Below are 22636 nucleotides of genomic sequence, written 5' to 3' on the forward strand. Positions count from 1 at the left end.
CCCAATTGGAATGTCCACCCTTTCCTCCTTTACCCATCACACCAAGTTCCCACCACCAATCAAGGCTCAGCACAAACCAGACTTTAAAACAAACAAACAAACAAACAAATACATAAATACATAAATATTTATATATAAAATCAAAACCCAAGTATGAAGAAGTTCTTTCTCATTTTCGATCTATGTCACTCATCTGACCATTCGTGTACCTTGCCTTGTCCAACCTTTCATATATACATGCCTTGCATACACAGAAATAGAAGAAATGTTTCATGCCTTTGGGGAGGACAGGAGGACATTATTTGTGGTCATTCAGGGTGCATAAGTAGTACCTGCTTTTCTTCACTGAAAACATTACAAGGTATCAGTTGGAAAGGATCGAATGAGCTGAAAAAGGAAAAAGAAAAAAAAATCATTCCTAATATAATCTCAATAACAAATAATCAAGAAAATGCATTTATTTACAAATTTGAAAATGGTTATCAATAATCTAAACCTAAATTCTGCCTGAGTGAGAAAAATATTAAAGAAGGAGAATTTCTTAGGATAGCCCATACAACCCTTTTGAAGGAAGCACTATTCTTTTGGACTTGATTAAAAATTAGGGAAATGACAGAGCTTTGGGAGAAACTAATTCTGTTGTCTTAATTTCTTTTAATACCCAAAGAGAACACTGAAAGCAGGTTTCAAAAGTTCAGTGAAAATGTAACCCTGACATAAGATAGGAAAGAAAGTTCAAGAAAGATGGAAGTTGCTCAAAAACACTCTGTCAGCACAATAATGTGCTCAGCATAGAGCAGGGACTAAGTATTTGTTGAATGAATAAATGCCAAACAGTTCTGTTAGAGAAATTAATATATATCAAAAGTTCTATGATAAACTCATCTTTTAAAATGAAAAAGTATAAAAAGATGGAAGGAGGGACACCTAAACAAGGTTAGATATAAAAGCATGTGTAAATCTGAAAGAAATGTTAGAAAAGCTTTGACCAGTAAAGAATTGAGGTTTGAGAAAAAATATTTTAAAAGTGTTTTTAGGCTATGTTCAGAGAAAACAAACAAATGAGGAATATATTCATGTTAACAAACTGGGAAAGAGCAGAACTGTTTAGTTCCTATTCTACCAGAGACTTAGTGCTAGGAGAGCAGACACTTTGTTTTGCTGAAAACTGTATTCCCAGTGCCTGTAACAGTGCCTGACACTAGCAGGCTTTCAAAAAGTGTTTGCTGAATGAAGATCTTCAAGTTAGAAAGTGCTTAATCAATGCAAATAAAAAGAAACAAAAGGCCAAGATAGATGAGAAAATAGAAAGAGAGCATATGCATCCCAGAGCACTCTGAAGAGCCCGGATACGAAACCACTGTCAACCTTTCTGAGGAGCTGTAGAGAATGGGAAATTACTGGAGGACTAGGAATAGGCAATTATTGGGCCTGTGTTCAAAACACTCAAAAAGCAGCAGAGGAATTAAATGTTAAATATTGGAAACATTCTAGAAAATATTATTGAACAGCTGATTTGTGAACCTTTAGCAAGTGAAGAGGTGACTACTAAGAATAGTAATGGGTTCATGACAATATATGTCATGGTAAGTCCATTAAACTTCATTTTTGACAGGAATGATCTGCCAGAAACCGGCAGACTCATAAACTCAAATATACTGTTACTGAACGTAAGCAAGACATCTGCTATGATTACTCTTCTGCTTAAGATGAAGAAATATGGGTTAATTGTGGTAATACATAGCTGACTGAACAATGAAGTCTGAAGTTTACATTTACCTCAGTTAAACCTTTTAATCAGTAACCAATGATGGAAAAGGCAAGTTGACTGAAATGTTGATGATGCAAAGCTACGAAGGCTAATGTAAGACAAGTGGACGTGGACTCAAAAAAATCCCAACAAACTGGAAGAATGACTTGAAAATTACAATGTCTCACACTTAGACTCAGAAAATTGAACGTCTGGACACAAGATGAGGGGTCCTAGCTTATGGAAACTTTTTTTTTTATAGTTTATCTCATTTAATTTATCCTCACAACTGTAAGCTTTGATTTTTAGTTTAGAGAAGTGATATATAATGTAATGGTTAGGCATTTAAAGCCTTAATGCCTGGGTTAAATCACACCATCACCACTAACAAGTGTGGGCAAGTTACACAACCTCTTTGTGCCTCTGTTTCCTCATCTATAAAATGGGAATGATTATATTAACTTCTGCATACAACTGTTATGAGGATTACATGAGTTAATATATGTGAAACATAAATGACAGTGTTAACTATTATAATTACTTTATAAATGAGGACCCAAGGCTTATAAAGGCTTTGTGTAACTTACCCAAGGACACACAACTGGTTGAATGTCAGGGCACTTTTCAACTGAAACTAACCAAGTGTCATTCCTGGATATCTTGTTTTAAAAGGGACACTGACAAAACTATAGTCTATTTTGTGGGTCACATGCAGGAAGTGAGTGTCTAGAAAAATCAAGGCATTTAACTTACTTGGTGACCCTTAATGTTACAAGCTATAGATTTTAGATTATTTAAAAAAAAAAATCTTGCTAACCAGCTAAAGAGAAAGCTAGTCATTTCATGAGTTTACCTGTTCACAATGTCTAGGAAGTTAGATGTGGTCATAAACAAGGCACATTCCAACATATGTTGGATCCTATATTCACTGAATATAAACAAATTAAAACTTTTGTCCAAGGTCTCCCTTGGACAAAATGATTAATAATCATTGAAATAAAAACTTCAAAAAATTTCAGCAGTATTTATAAACTTAATGTGAACAATATAATGTTGCAATATCAGATACTCCTTCCATATATTTTCTAATCATTTATGGTAAATTAAAAAAAAAATCACACTTATATAATCTAACACTATACCTTTTTGTTGGTCTTGGCACTTTTGAAGATTTACCAGGTTTACATTTTTCCTCTTCTCTTCTTCTTGCCAACTCCTCAGCAGAAAGATGCTGAAAAAAAAAACCACCCGTTGATCAACCACTGAGAGGCAGAATTAATAAAGACACAACACAGCATAAAGATACAGAGCACAGATTCTGTAGAGAATGCCTAGCTCTGCTACTTACTAGCTGCGTCACCCTGGTCAATGTATTACTAAAGTTTACTGTGTTTCAGTTTTCCTCATCTTTAAAATGGGAACGATACTAGTAATAACAACGTCATGGTGTTATTGTGAAGATTAACTGAGTTAATGTTTGTAAAATACTGATAACAGTGCCCAACATAGTAAGTTCCATATAAATATAAAATGAGTCTCTTTCATTTCATTTCTACTACCAATCTCGCACTCTAGTCCAAATGAACTATATCTCTTTTCCAGAATATGTCTCATATTTTCCCATGTCTGTACCTTTGCTGATGCTACTCCTTCAGCCTGGCATTACCTCATCTACTTTTCCACATTTTGAGATTCTCCTGCTCATCTTTCAAGTCACAGATGAAACACCACAACTTTGAAAATTTTCCTGATCATACCCTTTTGGAGGACCTTATATTTCTTGGGACCAATCTCATGGAACTTACCACACAGGCTTTATCTTTCCTAGTAGAAATGTAAGTTCCCTCTAGGCAGGAACCATGTGTTACTAATTGTTGTGTCTAGAAGAATGCTCAGGTGTGAGGTTGGGGGCAGGGAATGGAGAAGAGAAAAATAAGAGAACTGACATTTATTGAGTAGCTGGTACATGCAAGGCTCATTGAGTACTGAGAATTAGGATCTTCATGTATTTTATTTCATTTATTTCACTTAATTCTCACAGTAATCTTTCAGGAAGGTATTATTATCCATGCTTTATAAATAAAAACCTAGGATTTGGTGCAGTTATGGAGGATAACAAACCCAGAAAGTACACATTCACATATTCTTTCCATCTGAGTGCAATGGCTGTTCACAAATCATATATACACAGAACGTGTGTGTGTGTGCGTGCACGTGCGTGTGCACATGTGTGAACATGTACACACATACATTCACTGCCTATATTTCTTTTTAGGAACATAATTTTCATTAGTAGACATAATACTTTAATATTTGTAATTCAACTTATGTCAAATGCTTGGGACAATATTTTTAATTAGTGTATCAAAACATCATTCGACGACTGTTCACTGAAATCAAGAGGGTATACCAACTCTCTGGCACCATGGCCGATATTCTAGAGCCAGAGATCAGAATGTAGAGACAGATAATCAGAGTTCTGAAAATGAGCCCAAGTCCTAGCTAACTGCATCATCAATACCTTGTACTTTGTTGTTTACTGGTGATTTCTAGGCAAATTAACGTGGGAAAGAGACACACACACACACACACACACACACACATATAATATATGTGACATTATGATATATGAACATACACTGACAAAACAACTTTCACTCTTGAGCCACTTGAAAGGCTCAAAGTTACCTCAAACGTCTGTCCTTCTAAGTCTTTTGCGTCACACCAATTTCCCCATGGATCTCGGACCCTACGTCTCCTCGTACGCTGCGATGAAATTAAAATAAAGCAAAAGGTAACAAGATTAGCTTGGAGAAATCACAGCACATTAATACACAAAACCAACCAAAATAATAATTTTCTAAATATCAATTTCTCCATTAAAATAGTGTAATCCCTGATCAGTGATGCTTGACTACATTTTATTAATTTATGTTCAATAGTTAGCACTCCACAGAAATAAATCAGTGATGATTTTCTAAATTTTATTTTGATTTCTTCTTTAATTTTCATTTCCTTTCACCACCTGGGAGTTATAACTCTAGGGCAAAAAATATTTTTTAAGAGCAAAAAGGACCACCAAGAAAATGACTGTGGTAGAAAACTTAAAGAACACACAGCAAGAGGTATAATATTGAAAACTAGAAACAAAATAATTATATCTCAGGCACAGAAAGGAAAAGATTGCCCAGTTAATACAAATAGTAAAAAATTATAAAGTTGGTTACTGGATTAGTAAAATCCAGTTTTACAAACATCAGTTCTGAAGCCTTTAAACTGTACTGGCTGCCAGAAGCCAGCGTATGACCAGCACCACTCCCAGCAACTACATATGAAAACATCCTTTCTTAATAAAGTAAACTAGGTAGAAATGGTTTTTCAGCCTAAATATTCTGAGATAAGTATCTACTCTATCATCTATACTTTTTTCCAGTATCGTACCTATTACCAATTTCACCTATTTTATTAGTAAAACCAGTAAGACCACAATATGACTCTGCCTTTTAGGAAACTTGTTGGATCACTTACTTTTAAAATAAGATGCATACATTTAAAAATCTTGTAAAACTCCCTAACCTCAAGAATTTAAAAATAAAGGCTAAAATATTTTGAGTTATTCCAAAAAGCTGAATCTTACAATAAACTTTAAGCAAACAAAAAACAAATGAAGGAGAAAAAAACAGCTCAATTGTTTAGTTTTAGAAGACACATTAGACATAGAAATCAAGACCAAGCAGTCTTGGGGGCGGGGTATGTACAGCTAAGTGGTAGAGTGCATGCTTAGCATACACGAGGTCCTTGGTTCAACCCCCAGAACCTCCATTTAAAACCAATAACAAAACCAAGCAGTCTAAGACCACTTTAGTGAAACATCATACTTCTGTGTAAAGTTTGTAAGTGAATTTTGAGGTTGTTTTGGGGTTTTTTGGTCTTATAAACCAAAATGAAACTGAATGGAAACCAGAAAAGTAAATGGCTCGGATGAAACATAAGAGAAGACATGTCCTTCCACTAAACGGCTATTTGTTAAACAGGTGAAAAGAAGCAGGCACGCCTTCCTTAGGAGGGGAGGGAGCACTCTGGTGAGACCATTTAGGGAGAGGTGGCGGCTTACCATAGACTGCAGACGCTGGGCGAGTTGGTACGCTTCTACCGCATCTTTTCTGTCTCTGATTCGTACTTTATCGACTGGTTGTGGCCTGTTGTATATGGCCTGTTCTATTGGAGTCCAAGAAAAACAAAACAATCCATTATTTTATGGAACTCATTTGTTAACAGAAAGACACATCTACACTGACTACTAATTGTAAGCCAATTTCTAAGTTTTTTTTTATATCTGAGCTTCTCTCTTTTTCTACAATACACATTTGATGTGCTACTTGGTAGTTCTCACATAAAAGTTATTCTAACAAAGAAATCTCAATAAAACACTTAGGAAACAGGTCAGTTGCTTAATTTCTGATTAAATGTTAAGCCCACTTTGCTAATTTTGGAAGTCTAATACAGAAAACATGATTTCATTTTTCTTATAGTGGAGAAGGAAACGATGACTCCTTAGTTTCCCTGTAAAGCCAGGCTGACATACAATGCTTTGGGCGAAAAGACACCAAAATAAAGGACAGACCCCAGGGCAGGCTATAAATTCTATCTACCGCTACATGAAATGAAATAATCTCTGACAGGAAGTTTTCTGGTTGTCTTTTCATAGACACAGAATACAGAGTATACTTCTCTCAAACCATGGGTTGCAAGATTCTAATTACCTTATCACTTTGCAACTATAACTATTACCTTTCTTCAAAGTTCTCTGTCATGTTAATTCAATAAAAGGGGAGAATACATTTTAAATTATGCATATTCATTGACTTTAAATTTGAGAAAAACTAGGGTGAAAGAAATTTTCTATGATGAAAAATATTTTGGCACTTTTATTACACTTCAGTGTAGAGGCTTATAATTTATTTTACTTAAACATGGCTAGACAGTATTTCTAGCATTAATACAGTATTTCCAAATTAAATGGGCTTTGATTAGACTTTTCATAAAATTACTTTTCTTGACAAAGAACAGCATTCTTAAATCATTTCTACTACTTAGACTGAATGTTTTTCCTTTAAAATCATACCACCAATTTTCACAGTAGGTTAAAGGGAAATATCATTTAATCAACAGAAATCTGTTTTGCAACAAAATCTCAACAATACATTTATTCCATAATGTTACAGCATCTTTCTATATTCTGTATCTACCATTAAGTCTACTTGAATTCACAAAGGAATTAATGGGTGCTGTAAGGATAAAAAATGTCGAGTAAAAGATGTTGTTGGGTTTTTATTTTTACCACATCCAAAATTGATTGCTCCTATCAACTCGAGGTATGTATGAATCCGTCCAATACAATTAACATCCCCACAGTTCTTCAGGCCAGGACGCACTGAGGTCTTATTTAAGTATTTCGGTTTGCATATCTCCCTAATTAAGAGATGGAAGTACAATTATTTTGGATAAATAAAAACATGAAAGAAGATTTCTGGGGGAAATTTTTCATATCCGAAATATTTTTTAAATGTACACCCTCTCAATACATAAATGTGTAGTAAAGACAATGCGAATACATAATACCCGAATGTACTTTTTTCCTGAAGTATCTGTAAGCGAAACAGTAAATTACAAGTATCATTTCTCCCCCAATATTAAATTCAATAGATTCCAGTTATCACAGGACTTTGAAGTTAGAAGCTTATTTATCTATAGATCCAAGCGCAAGTCTGAATCTCTGAATGAAAAGGGCACTTTCCTCATACGTTGAAAGTATTTAGTATTAGACACTCCAGTTTTTAATACGTTATTTAGGTTCTCCTACTTTTACTTTGTTGGACAGCATCTTTTAATTATGAGCTACCTTATAAATGCTTAAAAGTTTTATGTTAATTTTTAATCATTATACCAACAAATACTAAGTGCTTACTCTTAGCGGAAAACAAAAATAGATATTATAGAACATTCTAAAGGAATCAAAAAGTACCCAAAGACTATGAAAGGAATGAGAGGTTTACATAATAAATTAAACACATTATTTACTAAATATACTTAATGCACCATGCTAAATGGTACAACACAGAGTCTGAGTAAGAGAGAACTAAATAATAGTAACAAAGAATTACTGAGTGCTTATGCCAGATGCTGTACTAAGGTTACACATAACTCTACAAAGTAGATTTTATTATTCTTATTTTAGAGATGAGGAAACAAGAAGGTGAGAGGGATTAAAGCACTTACTTCGGGAAGTGACTGTATTCAAACACAGACCTTATAAACCAAGTATTCAGATATATCATATAACACAGGTATTTGTTAATCTTTATTTTATTCTACAAATATTTATTCTGTGTCCTACGCACCAGGCATTGTTCTAGGCACTGAGGATACAGAGATGAATCTCAGGTTCCCGAATGTACAGACCTTACAGTCTAACAGTCAGTAAATTAATGAGTAACACATACTCTATCGTCAGGTAGCAGTAAGTGCTAGGAAGACAAAGTAAGAAGGAAAAGGGGAGAGGGTAGGACAAAAAGGCACAGATTATTTTAGACAGGGTGTTTAGGGAAGGCCTAAGCAGAAACCAAATTTAAAATCATAAATTCTGTCAAAGTTCTGGGAGGTTAAAAAGTAATCTGAGATGCAGGAGAGTGTCAGAAGTTCCATTAAAAAGGTGAGTTTTAGTTCGTCTTGAGAGAAGAGGAAACAAACTGCAAATGAAGGCAAGAAAGCAGGAATGGGCATGATACAGCCGGCTACCAAAAAGCTGCAGGAATCAATAACCTGTATGATCTAATTCAAAATTACCCAAATCAAAAAGCTTTAAACAAAGAGTACTAGCACAGCATTGAGCAAATGGTAAGGCCTCTAGAAATATCTTTTCATAGCATAATGATTTATTCTTTCAATCTGCCTCTGTATTCCAAGCATTGTTCTAAGAGACACAACAATGCACTATATACTAGGGACATAACAATGAACAAACCAGACAAAACTCTGCCCTCGTGGAGCTTACATTATCACGGGGGGTGGGGACAATACAAAAATAAACATATAACATTTTCAGTGGTAGTAACTTCTATACAATACATAAAATGCAGGGTAAGAGAATGAGTAGGTGGAGATATGTGAGCTACTTTAGGCACAGGGTAGTCAGAAAAGGCCTCTAATTTCCCTTGAGCAGAACTGAATGAGAAGAGGAAGCAAGATTCACCAAGAGCTGGTAGGCAGAGAAGCATCCAAGGCAGAGTGAAAAGTCAGGCAAGGCCGAGCTGGAAGCGTGAAAATAATGGGTCAAGACTACAGACTCAGGACTCCCCTTCACCTAATGTGACCTGGAACAGGTCCCTTCTCCTCTCTGAACCTCATTTTTCTCATCTGTAAAATGAGGACAAGGTTGTCAAGAAGACCAGAGATGATTTAAATATAAGGCATGGCATTGGTAAGCATTCAGTAATGATATTGGTTACTATTTTAATAAAGAATTCCGCTAATCAGGGAGTCAACTGCATGTGCTTTCATGGAAAGATCTTTTAGCTATGAACAAATCTAGTAAGACTTTTTTGTTTTAAACATTTAACTCTTCCTTTGTTTGTTTTTTATAACACCACCTCTAGTCTCCAAATACTGTCTTCTATCTCTGAAGAGAATAGATTTGAGCTCCTGCTCAAAACATTCCTTTTTGCTTTCACACTGTTCTGCTAAATCATTATATTGAAATAGCAATATTTAACTGGTTTCATGAACTAAGGCAAATGACATTAGGAAACTACTACCATATAATTTATGCCAGCTATATAAATTATTCTGCCTCATAAATCCAAAATTCAAAGCAATAAATGAAATTTGATTAAAGTAACATTAAGTAGTCATTGATGATTTATATAGGTATTTTTGAGTTAGTTATTATTTTGAAGCCTTTCAATTTTGGCATTCATGCTCTAATTTCTAAAAACAAAATTAGATTACCAATAGAGCTCTAATTTAATCTGTCTTTCTTAATAGTGTGAATTAGGCAATGTGTAATAATAGAGCGATTTATAGAGTCAAGACTTGCAATGAAGTCCTTATTCTGTCAGTAGCTGGTTGTATAATCAAAGGCAGGTCCCTAAAGATCTCCTGACCTCAACATCATTCTATCAAATAAAAAATACCTGCCTATTTCATGGGATTGTTGTGAGGGATCAGATGAGATAAAAGAGCTCCCTGCAAACTGTAAAACAATTATGCAAATATCAGGAGTTGTTTCTCATAGGTATTTTTCACTTTGATACCACCCTTACCTAGAATTCTCCCAATCTCAACAATCTGCAAGCTAACCAAGAGTCAAGAACAAGAAAAAAAACCCTTTCTTTTAGAGTAGGGTTACCTTTAGATGTCAAAATACTTAATATTATGTGGGTAAAATGAAGGTTACTGATATAATAAGCCTGGTTATTTGTTTTCCTTTGGTAATCTTACTAGGTTATAGCAGAGGCCCTCTGTAAAGATGGCTCTACACAATTCGGTAGCTCCTGAAGCAGTAACAATTACAAACGTTAATGATATCTTAATTAAACTATTAGGAAAAATTCAAATTACCTTCAGAGCACTCAGGCTAATAAGGTAGGAAATTTTTTTGGTTTGTTCCCCATCTGTTACTAAATAATTCAAATAAAAGGCACTAACAACTTGGAGGGTAAATTTCACGTATCAAAAAATTCCTATATCCTGATGAAGCTGGATGAACGAATTAGTAACACATTATGTCACAAGTTCAAAACATTTAAAGCAGATATTTGGAAAGATTTCTGAAATCTAGCCACGTTTAATCATACTATCCTTGCCACCAAAGTTTTCTGTCTGTGCACTTCAAAGTACATCATAAACTAGAAAAGACATTCTCCCACTTTCCCAGGGCAGTAGTGTTTTCTGTATCTTCCTGACTTCGTCCTAAGAAGCTGCTTCTTGAGGCAATCCTCCACCCCTTTTTTCCAGTACAAAGACTCTTAAAGGACAGACAGATGGGTTAAGATAGCTATAGATGACAATATTTACCAAAGCTTTCTAAAGGCTTCACCATGAGAAATTTTAAGCTTTGCCTATTGAAATATATTAACAAGTTAAAGCTCTCTGGAACACTCAATGTAAAACACTACATTCTGCACAGGCCTAATTAAATACTCTAGAGTATCATAAGTCTTAAAATGGCATATAAAATATACTTTCTCCTTACCACTGATCCAAAATATAATTCCTAATTTTCAAATAGCGTTCTGGTGTTTTAGCTTGGCGCCCCTCAAAAAACTCAGGAATGGCTTGTTTTTCTTCTTCTTGAATGATATTTCTATCTATTTCTACTTCTTGTTCTGGTGGTTTAAGCTCTTCTTCCTCATGGCTCTCCTCCATTTGGCAGGAATGAAAAAGCAATTCACTATCACTCAGGTCTTTCTGAACTCCACAAGGCTCTGGAGAAGGCAACTGCCTGGCATCATCTATTATTCCGTTTCCATCATGCTTATCACAGGTTTTTGTCAGTTCATTACATTTCTGATCATTTAATTCAACTGATTTTTGGTCACCGGTGCTCTGATTTTCAGTTTGAAATGTAACTTCTGAGCTTGAAAGTGTTTCCATTTCATTTTCTTTTATATTCTGAAGACATTCCTTGGAAGATTTAGAAATGGGCTCTTCCCGGCTGTCAGAAGCAATGAATTCTCCTTGACTGGTTTCATGACTTGTACTATTACGGACGTCTAAGAAGAGATCACTGCTAAGATTCTTTTGGGGAGTTTGAGAAGTCAACTCATCTGCCTCATCTGTGATGTCCACTTCTTCATCATCAGATAACTTTTCAATTTTTACAGCATTCAAGTTGGGATCAGCACGTCCCCTTAAACCTGATTGTGTCCACGCCTTTGTGCCTTCACCTTCATTTTTCACCTGAAAATCACTGACGTGCTTCTGATTTGGTGTTTCCTTTTCTGGAGCATCTAATTTTACCTTATTAAAAATCAAGATAAAACCCCCATAATATTAACATTTTAAAATTTAATCACTGGCACAAAAAATAGGATAAATACAGAGTTATTAAACTGAGTACATGTCAATGGTATATTACACCTTTACTGTGCTTTTCTTTAAAGGGTTTACAACTGCATTTTAAATGTAAAAAGATCATCATTGTATCTGAGGTTAACTGGCTTACTATGTAGAAGGGAAGTAAAGGGTAGCAGGAGAGAAAAGGAGTTTTGGACATTTAGCCTGAAATAGCCTTTACTAACCTTGCTATTTAAGTTTCCTGTTTTTATCTTAAAAATGTACATAAAATTTTGCATTATTTTATTATATTAATGTTTCTTTTAATATTAAAACGTACTCTTTCACCTCAAGTCTTTGAGTAAAACTGACACTCCAAGATGCCCCGCATTTTCTGGTCTGAGAAGAATGGGAACAGGAATAACTAAGTTAAGCGTATTCTGTTCCATAATGCCTTCACCTTGGTGAGCTATCTTGAAAATATTTTTGCTGCTTAAAAGAGGGAGCAGATGATTGATCTATGATGAATCCATTCCATTACTTACTTCCTATGCCCAAATGACACTAAGTTAGATAAATCTTATATACAGGGTAAAACCCATTACAGTTGACCCTTGAACACTGCAGGAGTTGGGGCGTCAACTGTCCACACACTGGAAAATCTGCACAGAACCTATAGCTGGCCCTCCGTATACATGGCTCCTCAGTATCTGCAGTTCCCCCAATCTGCAATTACACATCCACGAATTCTGCAGTACAGCAGTTATTTACTATTGAAAGAAATCTGCACATAAGTGGACCTGCTCAGTTCAAACCCATGTTGCTCAAAGGTCAACTGTATTTACATTAAAAGAAAACCCCAAATTTCACTTAAGACACTTAGAAATTCTACATCATTATGTTGCCAGAACTCAAGCAGAACATATTAGAATAATTCTAAATATCAAAACAACATGGTGTAAATATAGTACAAATACTTGAAAGACTAAAGAACTAGTCTATAAACCTTTCTGAACACTACAATTTATTAAAATTGTCAGATAATTCTTCACAACAATTGTACAAGTTATACTGCTATTGAAAATATTTTACAATCACATTAGCATTTATGGTCCCTAATCTCTAATCATTCTTAAAAGTTTAATATAAATATTTAAAATTTTCCAGGAAATAATGCCCTCTAAGGTTTTCTCCTTGGAATACTACTAGCTTTATAAGATGTTTGGGAACAATTAACATTTTGTCCTTATATTTAACTGCATGAAGTTACGCGGATTAATATAATACCTATTTAATAGTAATACCCAATACATTCAGGATACACTTTGAGATTGCTGAAGACAAACATTTATAGGGTACTTTATTATGAGTATAAACTACTTTCTCTAGAAAAACTTTGAATATTAAGGCTTTAATGCCTGAATTAAAGAAGTATGTTTTGCTTACTAATTTTATTTATTTTAAATATTATCACTAGGATATTTACATTTTGCTTACCTTATTTTTAAAGTATTGTCTGGCATAACTCTTCACTTGTAAAACAGTGCGACTTCCAATCAGCTTTGCAATTTTGGTCCACCTTCGGCCAAACTTAGCCTATGTTATCAAAATGGAAAAGAAATTGCTTTTGATTAACTAAATATTCCAAACAACTACCACATTAAAAAAAAACCAAAAACCAGAACAACTCATCTTTATTTTCTAAAGCACACAATGAAGCCTCATATATGGTTAAGACTTAAAATCAAAGCCCACATTCTTCTTTTGGAATCTTGATTTCTAGAAACAGACCAAGATGAATTAGAAATTTGTTTTCTTTTTATAGCTATCTAAATGAAGACCCATCACTTCTATGCATGCCTAACAGTATGTATTAGTATTGAACATTATGATGTTCCAAATCTAAGAAAACTTAAAAAAAAAAAAGTGCCTGAAAGGCAGGCATATTTTCCAGTTACAGAATCAACTGAGTATGTTCTGACACTAATTTCAAAATATATTCCATCTGATTCCAGATTCCATCTGTTACAATATCCATTACGTGTTCCATAGCAGATACTTTTACACTATACAGATATCACTGACTTACAAAAGTGAATCACAAATGAAGCAATCCACAACTGACACCTCCCTATACACCTCCACTGTCAAAGGCTGTGTACCTGCTATCACTGAAGCTATGGAGGGACAAACTGAGAACTTAAGGGAGCTCAGGTGTATTCTGAAGAAAAGAATGCAATATAATTTTAAAGCTAGATGGGATTTCCAGGTATCAAGTCTATTATTTGATACATGAGTCTCCTTTACATCTCCAACACAAGATACTATTCCTCACAGGAGTGCAACAATCCTAATTTTTTTTTAAGAATTCTTAAAACTATTGAAATAATGATTAAAAAAAAACCCACAATAACTCAGGGAAGTTGACCCCAGGGCCAGACTTACAGGCCAGGCAGTCATGACTTGTGGTAGCAAGTCTTCAAAGATCTGACCTAAATGATAAACCTTAATTTATACACTTACTTCTAGTAGTCATTAGAAACTCTTAAAACTGAAAGTACTTCTGGGAAAATTATTAGTAAATATAAATTAATTATTTAAGATTGCTCTTAACTAACACCTGGCTGAGATCAACTTACTTTAGAATTAGTTATCTGTGTTGTGTGATGAAAGAAAATAGGTAACCTGGTAGCATGAAGCACTTATGGAGACAGGAAAGATCTGGATGAAGTGTGACTAGTTAGGACAGCAGGGGCCTGGGCACTATGAAAACTGGAGAGGGGATACTGACAAGAGGAGCAAGGAAAACATTCACCAGTTTCAAAACAGAGCAAAGGGACAAGACAGAGAAGGAAAAATCTTCATCATTCAGTACTATGTTATTTCCTTCTCTCAAGCCTGAGAGAATTCAGTCTACAAGCAAATGATATCAACAGGTTATCAAGGTTGGGAATACAACCAACGGTTCCATGTATTTTTGTGGGGAAACATTCTAAGTATAAAATATCTGTTTACACATATAGAGATATCTACATATGTTCATACATAAATACACATTTGCTTTATACAGGGACAAAATATCTCTGGAAGGACACACAAGGAACAGATGACAATGGTTACCTCAAGGCAAAGAGAACTAAAGGCTGAGACAGGAGTCAAAGAGAGACAACACCCTAAAGTTTAGGTACCATTTGAATTTTGAACCATGCAGTTATAGTCCCTGTAACTACCAACAATGTCAACAACAATAACTGAAAAATTTACAACCCATTTGTGTGTGTATGTACATTCTGGTCTTTGGTAAGGGATAAAAACCCAAAGTTGTCAGCAATCTTAAATAAATGACTGGTTAATTAGATTATATAAATGACAATCATGCAACAGAGCATCATTAATATACAAAACATCAACAATACAGGAGAAAAATCTCAAAGAGATAAAACCTTCAAGAGAGTTTATGTATTTACATAAAACACCACAAAACATAGTTTACTTCCTGTCATTTGTAAAAATATTAACAATGTTTCCATTTATATCATGATTCCTATGTAAATATTACATAAATATTCTACATATGTAATATACAAATATATAATTTCAAAATTAATTAGTGTAATACTGGGTAACATGTACCTTAGAAAAAAGACAGAATCTACTATTGACAGTTAAAAATTTGACTCCTTTATTATTGACTCCTACTGACTCCTTTACATTCAGGAGTACATTCATAATTAGAAACTGGCATCCATATTTTTTCCATTATGCAACTTGCAGCCATTTAAATAGATCTCTATGAAACATTCATGCAAAACAAATGTTTCTGGTCTTCAATTATATCCACTGAAATATTTAGACTGTGTGCACAATGCCAAATATCTAAATTTAAAAAAACTCAGCTGATCACCCAGACAGTTCCAAATATATGTTTTTTTCCAAGAAAAAAAATCAGGTAACTAAATAATTTTGCTTTTTAATCTGGGTAGTTGGTACCATGTATACAGATATAGCTCAATTTCTTGGGCTTTATTAATACCAAAAAAAAAAAAAAAAAGGTAAAAAAAATCTAAAATATTGATCCAAATTTATTTTAGTAACTTAGATATGAGTTAAAAAGAATTCTCTTTTACTATACTACAAATATCACTCTAACCAGAAAAACTATAGGTGTGATCATTGTAATTAGAAAGAAATGTCTGGTCTCTATAAATTAATTTAACCTTATAATTCTATCAATATTTGCTTCCAGAATTATTTTACTATAAATTAAAAATTGCTCTATTTACCAGCCCTTGTTCAAACAGCTCTTTTTCTTCTATCGTCCACTTTACTGAGTAACTGGCTGGTTTTGTAGGAGAGTGTACCCTGAGGGGAAAAAGAGGAATTGCAAAAAAATTTCTGAAATGGAACATTCCATATTTACGCAGCTAAAGGTTATAGATAGCCATGGGCTAAATTCAATACTTTGAGTCTAAGAATTAAAAAGAAGAAGAAGGCTGCAGCCTGGACCTGGGGGAACAGATTTACCCTGTCTTATATACTTATCTAGCTCAGGATAGGAGCCCCCAAATATATAATCCTTGGGTCTGAGTGAAGGTAACACTAAAAGACATCAAAGGAAGTCAATGTGGTAACAAATAAATAGGCTCCCTTAGACGGGAAACAAAGCAGCACATGTTAGTACATTTCTAAATCCTGAGAGGTGTATAAGAGTTTAAAGTGGCTCCAGATGTATTATCTCTCTGATTCTTCCATGTAAATCTATGTAAATATCAAGCCAGAAAAGAAGTAAAAATACTATGGCATTACATTTACTGCTTTTGAAATGCAGGACTTCAAGAAATTAAAAATAAAATAGTGATGAAATTCAACAATTTAACTCAAGCAAACCGTTAATCTTTTCATTGACTTCATTTTTTGGTTGCTGTTGTTTGTTCAGCAAAATGCAAAAGCCAAAGTCTGCTTGGTGCTCAAACTCTTGGCAATTGTAAATCCGCAAATCTACTCTTTATGGGATTATAAACATGCCAAGTTTAGAAACAAGAAATAACATCAAATTTTCTTCAATTATAGGGAAAGGATGTTTATAAAACAGTTAATTCTTAATTTCTCTAGATCATTTTTGAAACAAATTCAAATTAAATTTTTGTTTTGAAATGGCTGAAAATTAACTGACAGGCCAATAGAAATCAAGTCAATTCCTAATATATTAGAGAGCAGCTTTAAAAAAATTTCCCCACAAATCACTAGAAAACCATCTTTTCCATAATCTAATGGAATTGACTATGTAAGGCCATAAAAAAATTCCAACAAATAAATAACATCATAAAATTACCTTGTAACATTCCAATATCTGTATAAGAAATAGTGATTTAAATTTCTGTATAACCCAAGGTCAAGAGGGCTCTTCCACAGGCCAACTATAACTTATTGCTTAATCTTCCCATAATTTTTAACTAACCAAGAAGATGTTGAAGTATAAAATGTAAGTACATACATGATTTTTGCTGTTTTCTGCAGACTGCACCACATGAAAAAAGAAAATAAGGAAGCTGGTGAAGAAGTTTTTAAAAATACAATTCAGACTTTTAAAAGTATTATAAATTGATTTTACCTCTTCATGTATTTTTTATCATCTTCCTTGTGATCAAGCCAGAATTTTTCTGGAAGTGACTTTTTGGATAAATAATACCTGTGTAACTATTAAAGAAATATTTAAAACAATAATAAAGTCATATAATTCTTATGTGACTTATATACAGTAGCATTCATATTCTTAAGAAAGTCACATTTGAATTCTAGCTGAACCAATTTCTCAAAAGACTTTTCAGGTCTGCGAAAATTATGATGAAAACCTTTACACCTCACAGGGTTGTTATATAGATTAAATATTACCTGTGAAGTCACACAAACACAGTGCCTTGCACAAAATGTGAGCTACATAAGTGCTAGTTTCTCTTATCTTCCCTATCAGAAGTGGCTAAGATATATCCTCAATGTCTTATTTAAATCTTTTTTTCCTAATACATATGGGGAATGTAACAGGTGAATCTGACTGATTGCCCAGGGAAATTTCAGAGTTTCAGTGGAAACAATACTCTGAATGCAGGGTTGTTCTCTACCCTAATAAAAATAACAGACACGTAGGTCAAATCTATCAGGGAGCCATTCTCTAAGACTTCTTAACACTGGCCTATACTGCAATACTCTCAGATGAGTCTGAAGATATTCTTCACTTAACAAATATTGACTGTGTATCGTGTACACCAGGCACTATGCTAGGTGCTGGGTGCCGAGGACAAAGATACAAGAAAATATCATCCTTGTCCTCCAAGAGTTCACATAGCTTTTACTGTCATCATTTTGTTTCCAAATCCGGAAGTGAACCAGGGACAACCTAATAAGTATTCATTAACCTAGAACTGCACTGTTCAATACATTAGCCAATAGCCACATGTGTAGCTACTGAGTACTTGAAATGTGGTTAGTATAAACTGAAATGTACTGTAATATAAAATATATATTGAGATTCAAAGAGTATAAAACAAAGAATGCAAAATATCTCAATGTTTATATATCGATTAAATGTTGAAGTAATATTTTAAATATACTGTTAAATAAAATTATTAAAATTATTTCACCTGTTTCAAATGTGGCTATTAGAAAACTAAGTAAGATCTATATGCCTTGCACTATTTTTCTATTTAAAAGCAATCATCTTGGCTATAACCGCAATGTTAGAGAATAAAAAAGCCTACAAAGGGTTAACCTGTGATAATTAAGGGTATAACGACACCCTGAAAACAACACAGCAATAACGAAGAATAAAGAGAACAGAAATTCTGGCTTAAAAAGGAGGTAAAACTCCACGAAGCACAGATGAGCTAAAAGTAAACCACTACTTATTAGACTAGTGTCAATAATCTTTATAAATCATAAAATCAGAAACATTTTGTTCAGTCTTTTCATTTTACATAGAAAAAAACAGAGTCCCAAAAAAGTTTAGAAAGTTAAAAATCACAAATAGATGAAAGTAATAAGGACAAGAAGCCAGTGGCTGAACTGTGAATGATGATCTACAATTTCTGGGGGAAAAAATCTTCATTCTGTAGTTTTGTACTTTTTACTTAGATTCTTCCCACTGAACACCTGTAAAATGGTAGAAGAACTTTTACACATTCTACTTGTGTCCTTGGGCAAATTAACATCTCTGGGTTTCAGCTTATATAACTGCAAATGGAGGTTTGGACTAAATGATTTGAACTTGGACTAAAGATTCTAGCTGATTTAAAACAGTCTATAATTTCTACTCAATATTAAGATAGTATAAATAACTGGTTGACAACAGAAACTCAAAAACATTAAGTCAGATCTCAGACTCAGCAGTAAAACAGAATGGTAAGTAACACATTATATACTAGCAGTCTGGGGCCAGATAAAACTATCTAGTAACTAACAGTGGTCTCTTATAAGTTTTGCATTTATAGATTTTTAACCCTGAAATCTTTACTTTCTTCATAATCATTAAAGGATACTCTTCTTCCAACAACATTTTCTCAATGACAGCTCTGTTCTCTTCACTGATGGTGCTATCCAGAGTCCAAGGCTATTAAAAAAGGGAAGAATACATTTTTTTTTAATTTACTGATTTTGATATTATCATGTTTTGTTAAGTGAAAATTCATAATACAATGATTACAAATAATAAAGCTACTATTTACTGAGCACAAAGACATTTCTTTGATTCCCATGATAATGCTACAATAGGCATGATTACTTCACAGATGCATCCACGATGCATTCACTAACGTTTCAAGTGGAAGAGACTCGAGCCTTGGATTCCAACACTCAGGCTCCTACCCATGATAAAGTAATGATGTCTATCATGTATGAGGAACTATTAGGTTATTAGGTATTTTGCTAGATACTGCATCCATTTCTAAAACTTACAATTCTTTTTGTTTTCTCCCTTAAGCCACAATTTCTTCTTAAATAATCAAACAAAACTTAAAATTTTTTAGCTCAGGTCTCTTCTCCCAGCTCTATCTAGACTGTTACAACCAACCACACACTCAGAATTTCCACCTGGATATCTAACAGGATTCTCAGACTTAACATACTCAAAACAGAACTCAGCATCACATACCTTCACCTGCTTCTTCCCCAGCCTTCCCAACTTTGTAAACAGCACTATTAGTCACCAAGCTATCCTGGCTAGAAACCCAGCAGTCATCTTGGTTCTATCCCTTTCCCTCAATCCCCACAGCCAATATACCAAGCAATTCTACCTCTAGCACATAATTCAAATCTGCCAACTTCTGCCACAACCTCAGGCCAAGCAACCAACAAATTCTGCTCAGGTTACTACCACTGTTTCCTAGCTAGTCTAATTACCCTCTTGCTTCCTACAAGTATGAGAGCTGTTTGTTGCCCTCCAACCTTGTCACAGGTGTCACCCCCACCCCCTCTCTCCCACTATATTCTAGACACTGGGTTTCAACCAGAGACTTTACGCTATTCTTTCTGCCTAAAATGTTTTTCCTCAACTCTTTACATATCTACTCTCCTCTATTACTTTCAACTTAAATGTCCCCTCCTTAGTTTCCCTCACTGACAAGTTTAAAGTCGGTTTCCCACCCTGTTACTCCTGGTCAGCATCGTGCTTATGTCCTTCATGATCTATAATTAGTCTACTTGTTTACCACCTGACTCCCTTTAGAATGTAAGCTTCCTGAGAGCAGGACCGTGTCTGTCTTGATTACAGCTGTATCCCCCAAGCTTGGCCTAGTGGCTGGCACATACTAAGTACTCAATAAATAATCACTAAATAAAGAAATGAACCATGCAACAATCCCCATTTTTTTAGATAAAGAAACTGAAGTTAACAATTTTGATAAGTAGAGCCCCAAGTCATACTTAAATCCAGCTGGCTCCAAAGCTGTTTCCCAAGAAGCCATTTTTCAAAGTCAAAAGAAGAATAAGCCCCTTCTATTTTTAAAGTAAGAAAAAGGTTTCAATATATTACCCCTGTGGCTGCTGAGAACTAGCACCAAGTTTGTTTGTTTGTTGGTTTGTTTTAAAAAAGAGGTACTCTGGGCAATAAGTAATATCTTAATGCACTGATGTTTTCATAAAATACTTACAATAAGACCATTCTCAGTTCTCCATGATGAATCAAGATAGTGATCTTGTAAAACAGATGCTGTATTTTCATCACTTCTGTAATAATTAAGAAAATGGGTATAAAAGTGAGATTATACCACTTAATGAATATTATTACACAGCATAGTGACTGGCAGGTTTCAGATGTTAAGCAAACATTTAGCTCCCTTCTCCTCTTAACAGATTTAATATTGCTGATGCCTGCTCTACCTCTGCTCTGTGAAATATATAGTGGCTTTAAGCCTCCCTATGGAAACTGCTAAACATTAAGTCTGTTCACTTCTTTTGTTTCCAAAGAGTAAACAATTTCACAAGGAAAAAAATACCCCAAAGCAGCAACCACAACATGCTCTGCGGCTATGAACCAACACTTCAGAGTTCTTTTGATGCATTTGGATGTGTACACAGGAATTCAATTTTACAATTAATTCTTTTAGTTACATCTAAAGGATAAAACCCATCCTTCAATAGCACCACCCTTAAAGGGAAAAAAAAACAAAACCCAAGAATAGATGGAAGAACCAAAAGAAAATACTCGGACACTACAGTGAAGAGATAAGAAATCTGATGTTTTAATAACGCATATAAAAAAAACTTGGGTTATTTGGGGGGTTTTCTATGCCCACAGGGGATTAAACTTTGTTAATTCTCATTCCCTTCACTAATAATTAGAACTCTCTAAAATCACAATGTTCACTTCATATGCAAAAAGTTGAACAGTTAAGCTTGGGGAGGCTTAATCTATGATAAAATGAAATTTAATATTTGCTTCTGTATGTTTTGAAGTTAAAGTTTCTGAGTTATTGACTTTTCCTAGACCTAATTTAGTGGTAAGAATCTGTACCTCTTAGATTGCAAAAATCTATCCACAGGTTTACCTCCATATGGCATATATATATATATATATATATATATATATATATATATATATAAAAGGTTTACTGTGTGCCTCATCCAATAAGAATGTTAGTTCTATGAGAGTAAGAATTTAGTTTTGATAACTGCTATATACACAGGGCTTGGCATATAAAAGATAATCAACATTTGCTGAATCACTGAATGAACAAGGTAGATGGGACATGTATCACACAGGTCTCTAGGAGTTAAGGAATAAAGATTTTATCATAAAGCCAATTGAGGACTGAAGGGAATAACATGATCAGATCTGGATGTGAGAAAATACTGCTCTAACTTCAAAAAAGAATAGAAGGGAGCCAAGAAGACAAGGAGCAATTAAGAGGGAGTGTGATTATATAAATACTATAGAGAGGTGACAGTAACTTAGACCTCAAGAACAAGCAGTGTGAACAGGAAGTGAACACATTTGAGAGGAAGTGAACACATTCGAGAGGATCCTCAGAATCAATACATTCTTGACAATTGATAAGAAGAGAGGTAAGGAAAAAAGGATAAAGTCTAGGTCTGTGCCTTGCATGACTGGGTGGATGGTGTCACTTACTGAACTAGGGAACCTGGAGAAGCAGGTTGGGTGGTGAAAGTTTATAAACTGAGAATGAAGTGCTTGTGGAACATCCAAGGGCAGATAGAGTCAGAGAACTGGATAAATGGATCTGAAGCTCAGGAGAGAGATTTGGGTTGGTAACGGATTTGGAAACATCAGCATGTATTAGGGAATTTAAAAACTAATTTTTATAGGTCAAAATGGCTAAA

The 22636-nt window shown here is 34.3% G+C and overlaps 1 protein-coding gene across 3 annotated transcripts in view; it reads right to left on the bottom strand.

Moving 5' to 3' along the window:
- MYSM1 (Myb like, SWIRM and MPN domains 1) overlaps positions 1-22636 on the bottom strand; it is a 37770-nt gene that overhangs the window by 12964 nt on the left and 2170 nt on the right. For all 3 annotated transcript variants that reach the window (XM_032494398.1, XM_032494397.1, XM_006186291.3), the window contains exons 2-13: positions 20947-21022; positions 19339-19409; positions 17418-17495; positions 17301-17324; positions 16090-16168; positions 13304-13402; positions 11004-11770; positions 7092-7222; positions 5865-5968; positions 4439-4516; positions 2893-2981; positions 333-387 (exon numbers count right to left, since the gene is read on the bottom strand). In XM_032494398.1, coding sequence (XP_032350289.1) covers positions 333-387; positions 2893-2981; positions 4439-4516; positions 5865-5968; positions 7092-7222; positions 11004-11770; positions 13304-13402; positions 16090-16168; positions 17301-17324; positions 17418-17495; positions 19339-19409; positions 20947-21022 — 1651 coding nt within the window. The remainder of the gene's footprint in view (positions 1-332; positions 388-2892; positions 2982-4438; positions 4517-5864; positions 5969-7091; positions 7223-11003; positions 11771-13303; positions 13403-16089; positions 16169-17300; positions 17325-17417; positions 17496-19338; positions 19410-20946; positions 21023-22636) is intronic.

This window comes from Camelus ferus, chromosome 13, assembly GCF_009834535.1.
Source record: "Camelus ferus isolate YT-003-E chromosome 13, BCGSAC_Cfer_1.0, whole genome shotgun sequence".
Classification (NCBI taxonomy): domain Eukaryota; kingdom Metazoa; phylum Chordata; class Mammalia; order Artiodactyla; family Camelidae; genus Camelus; species Camelus ferus.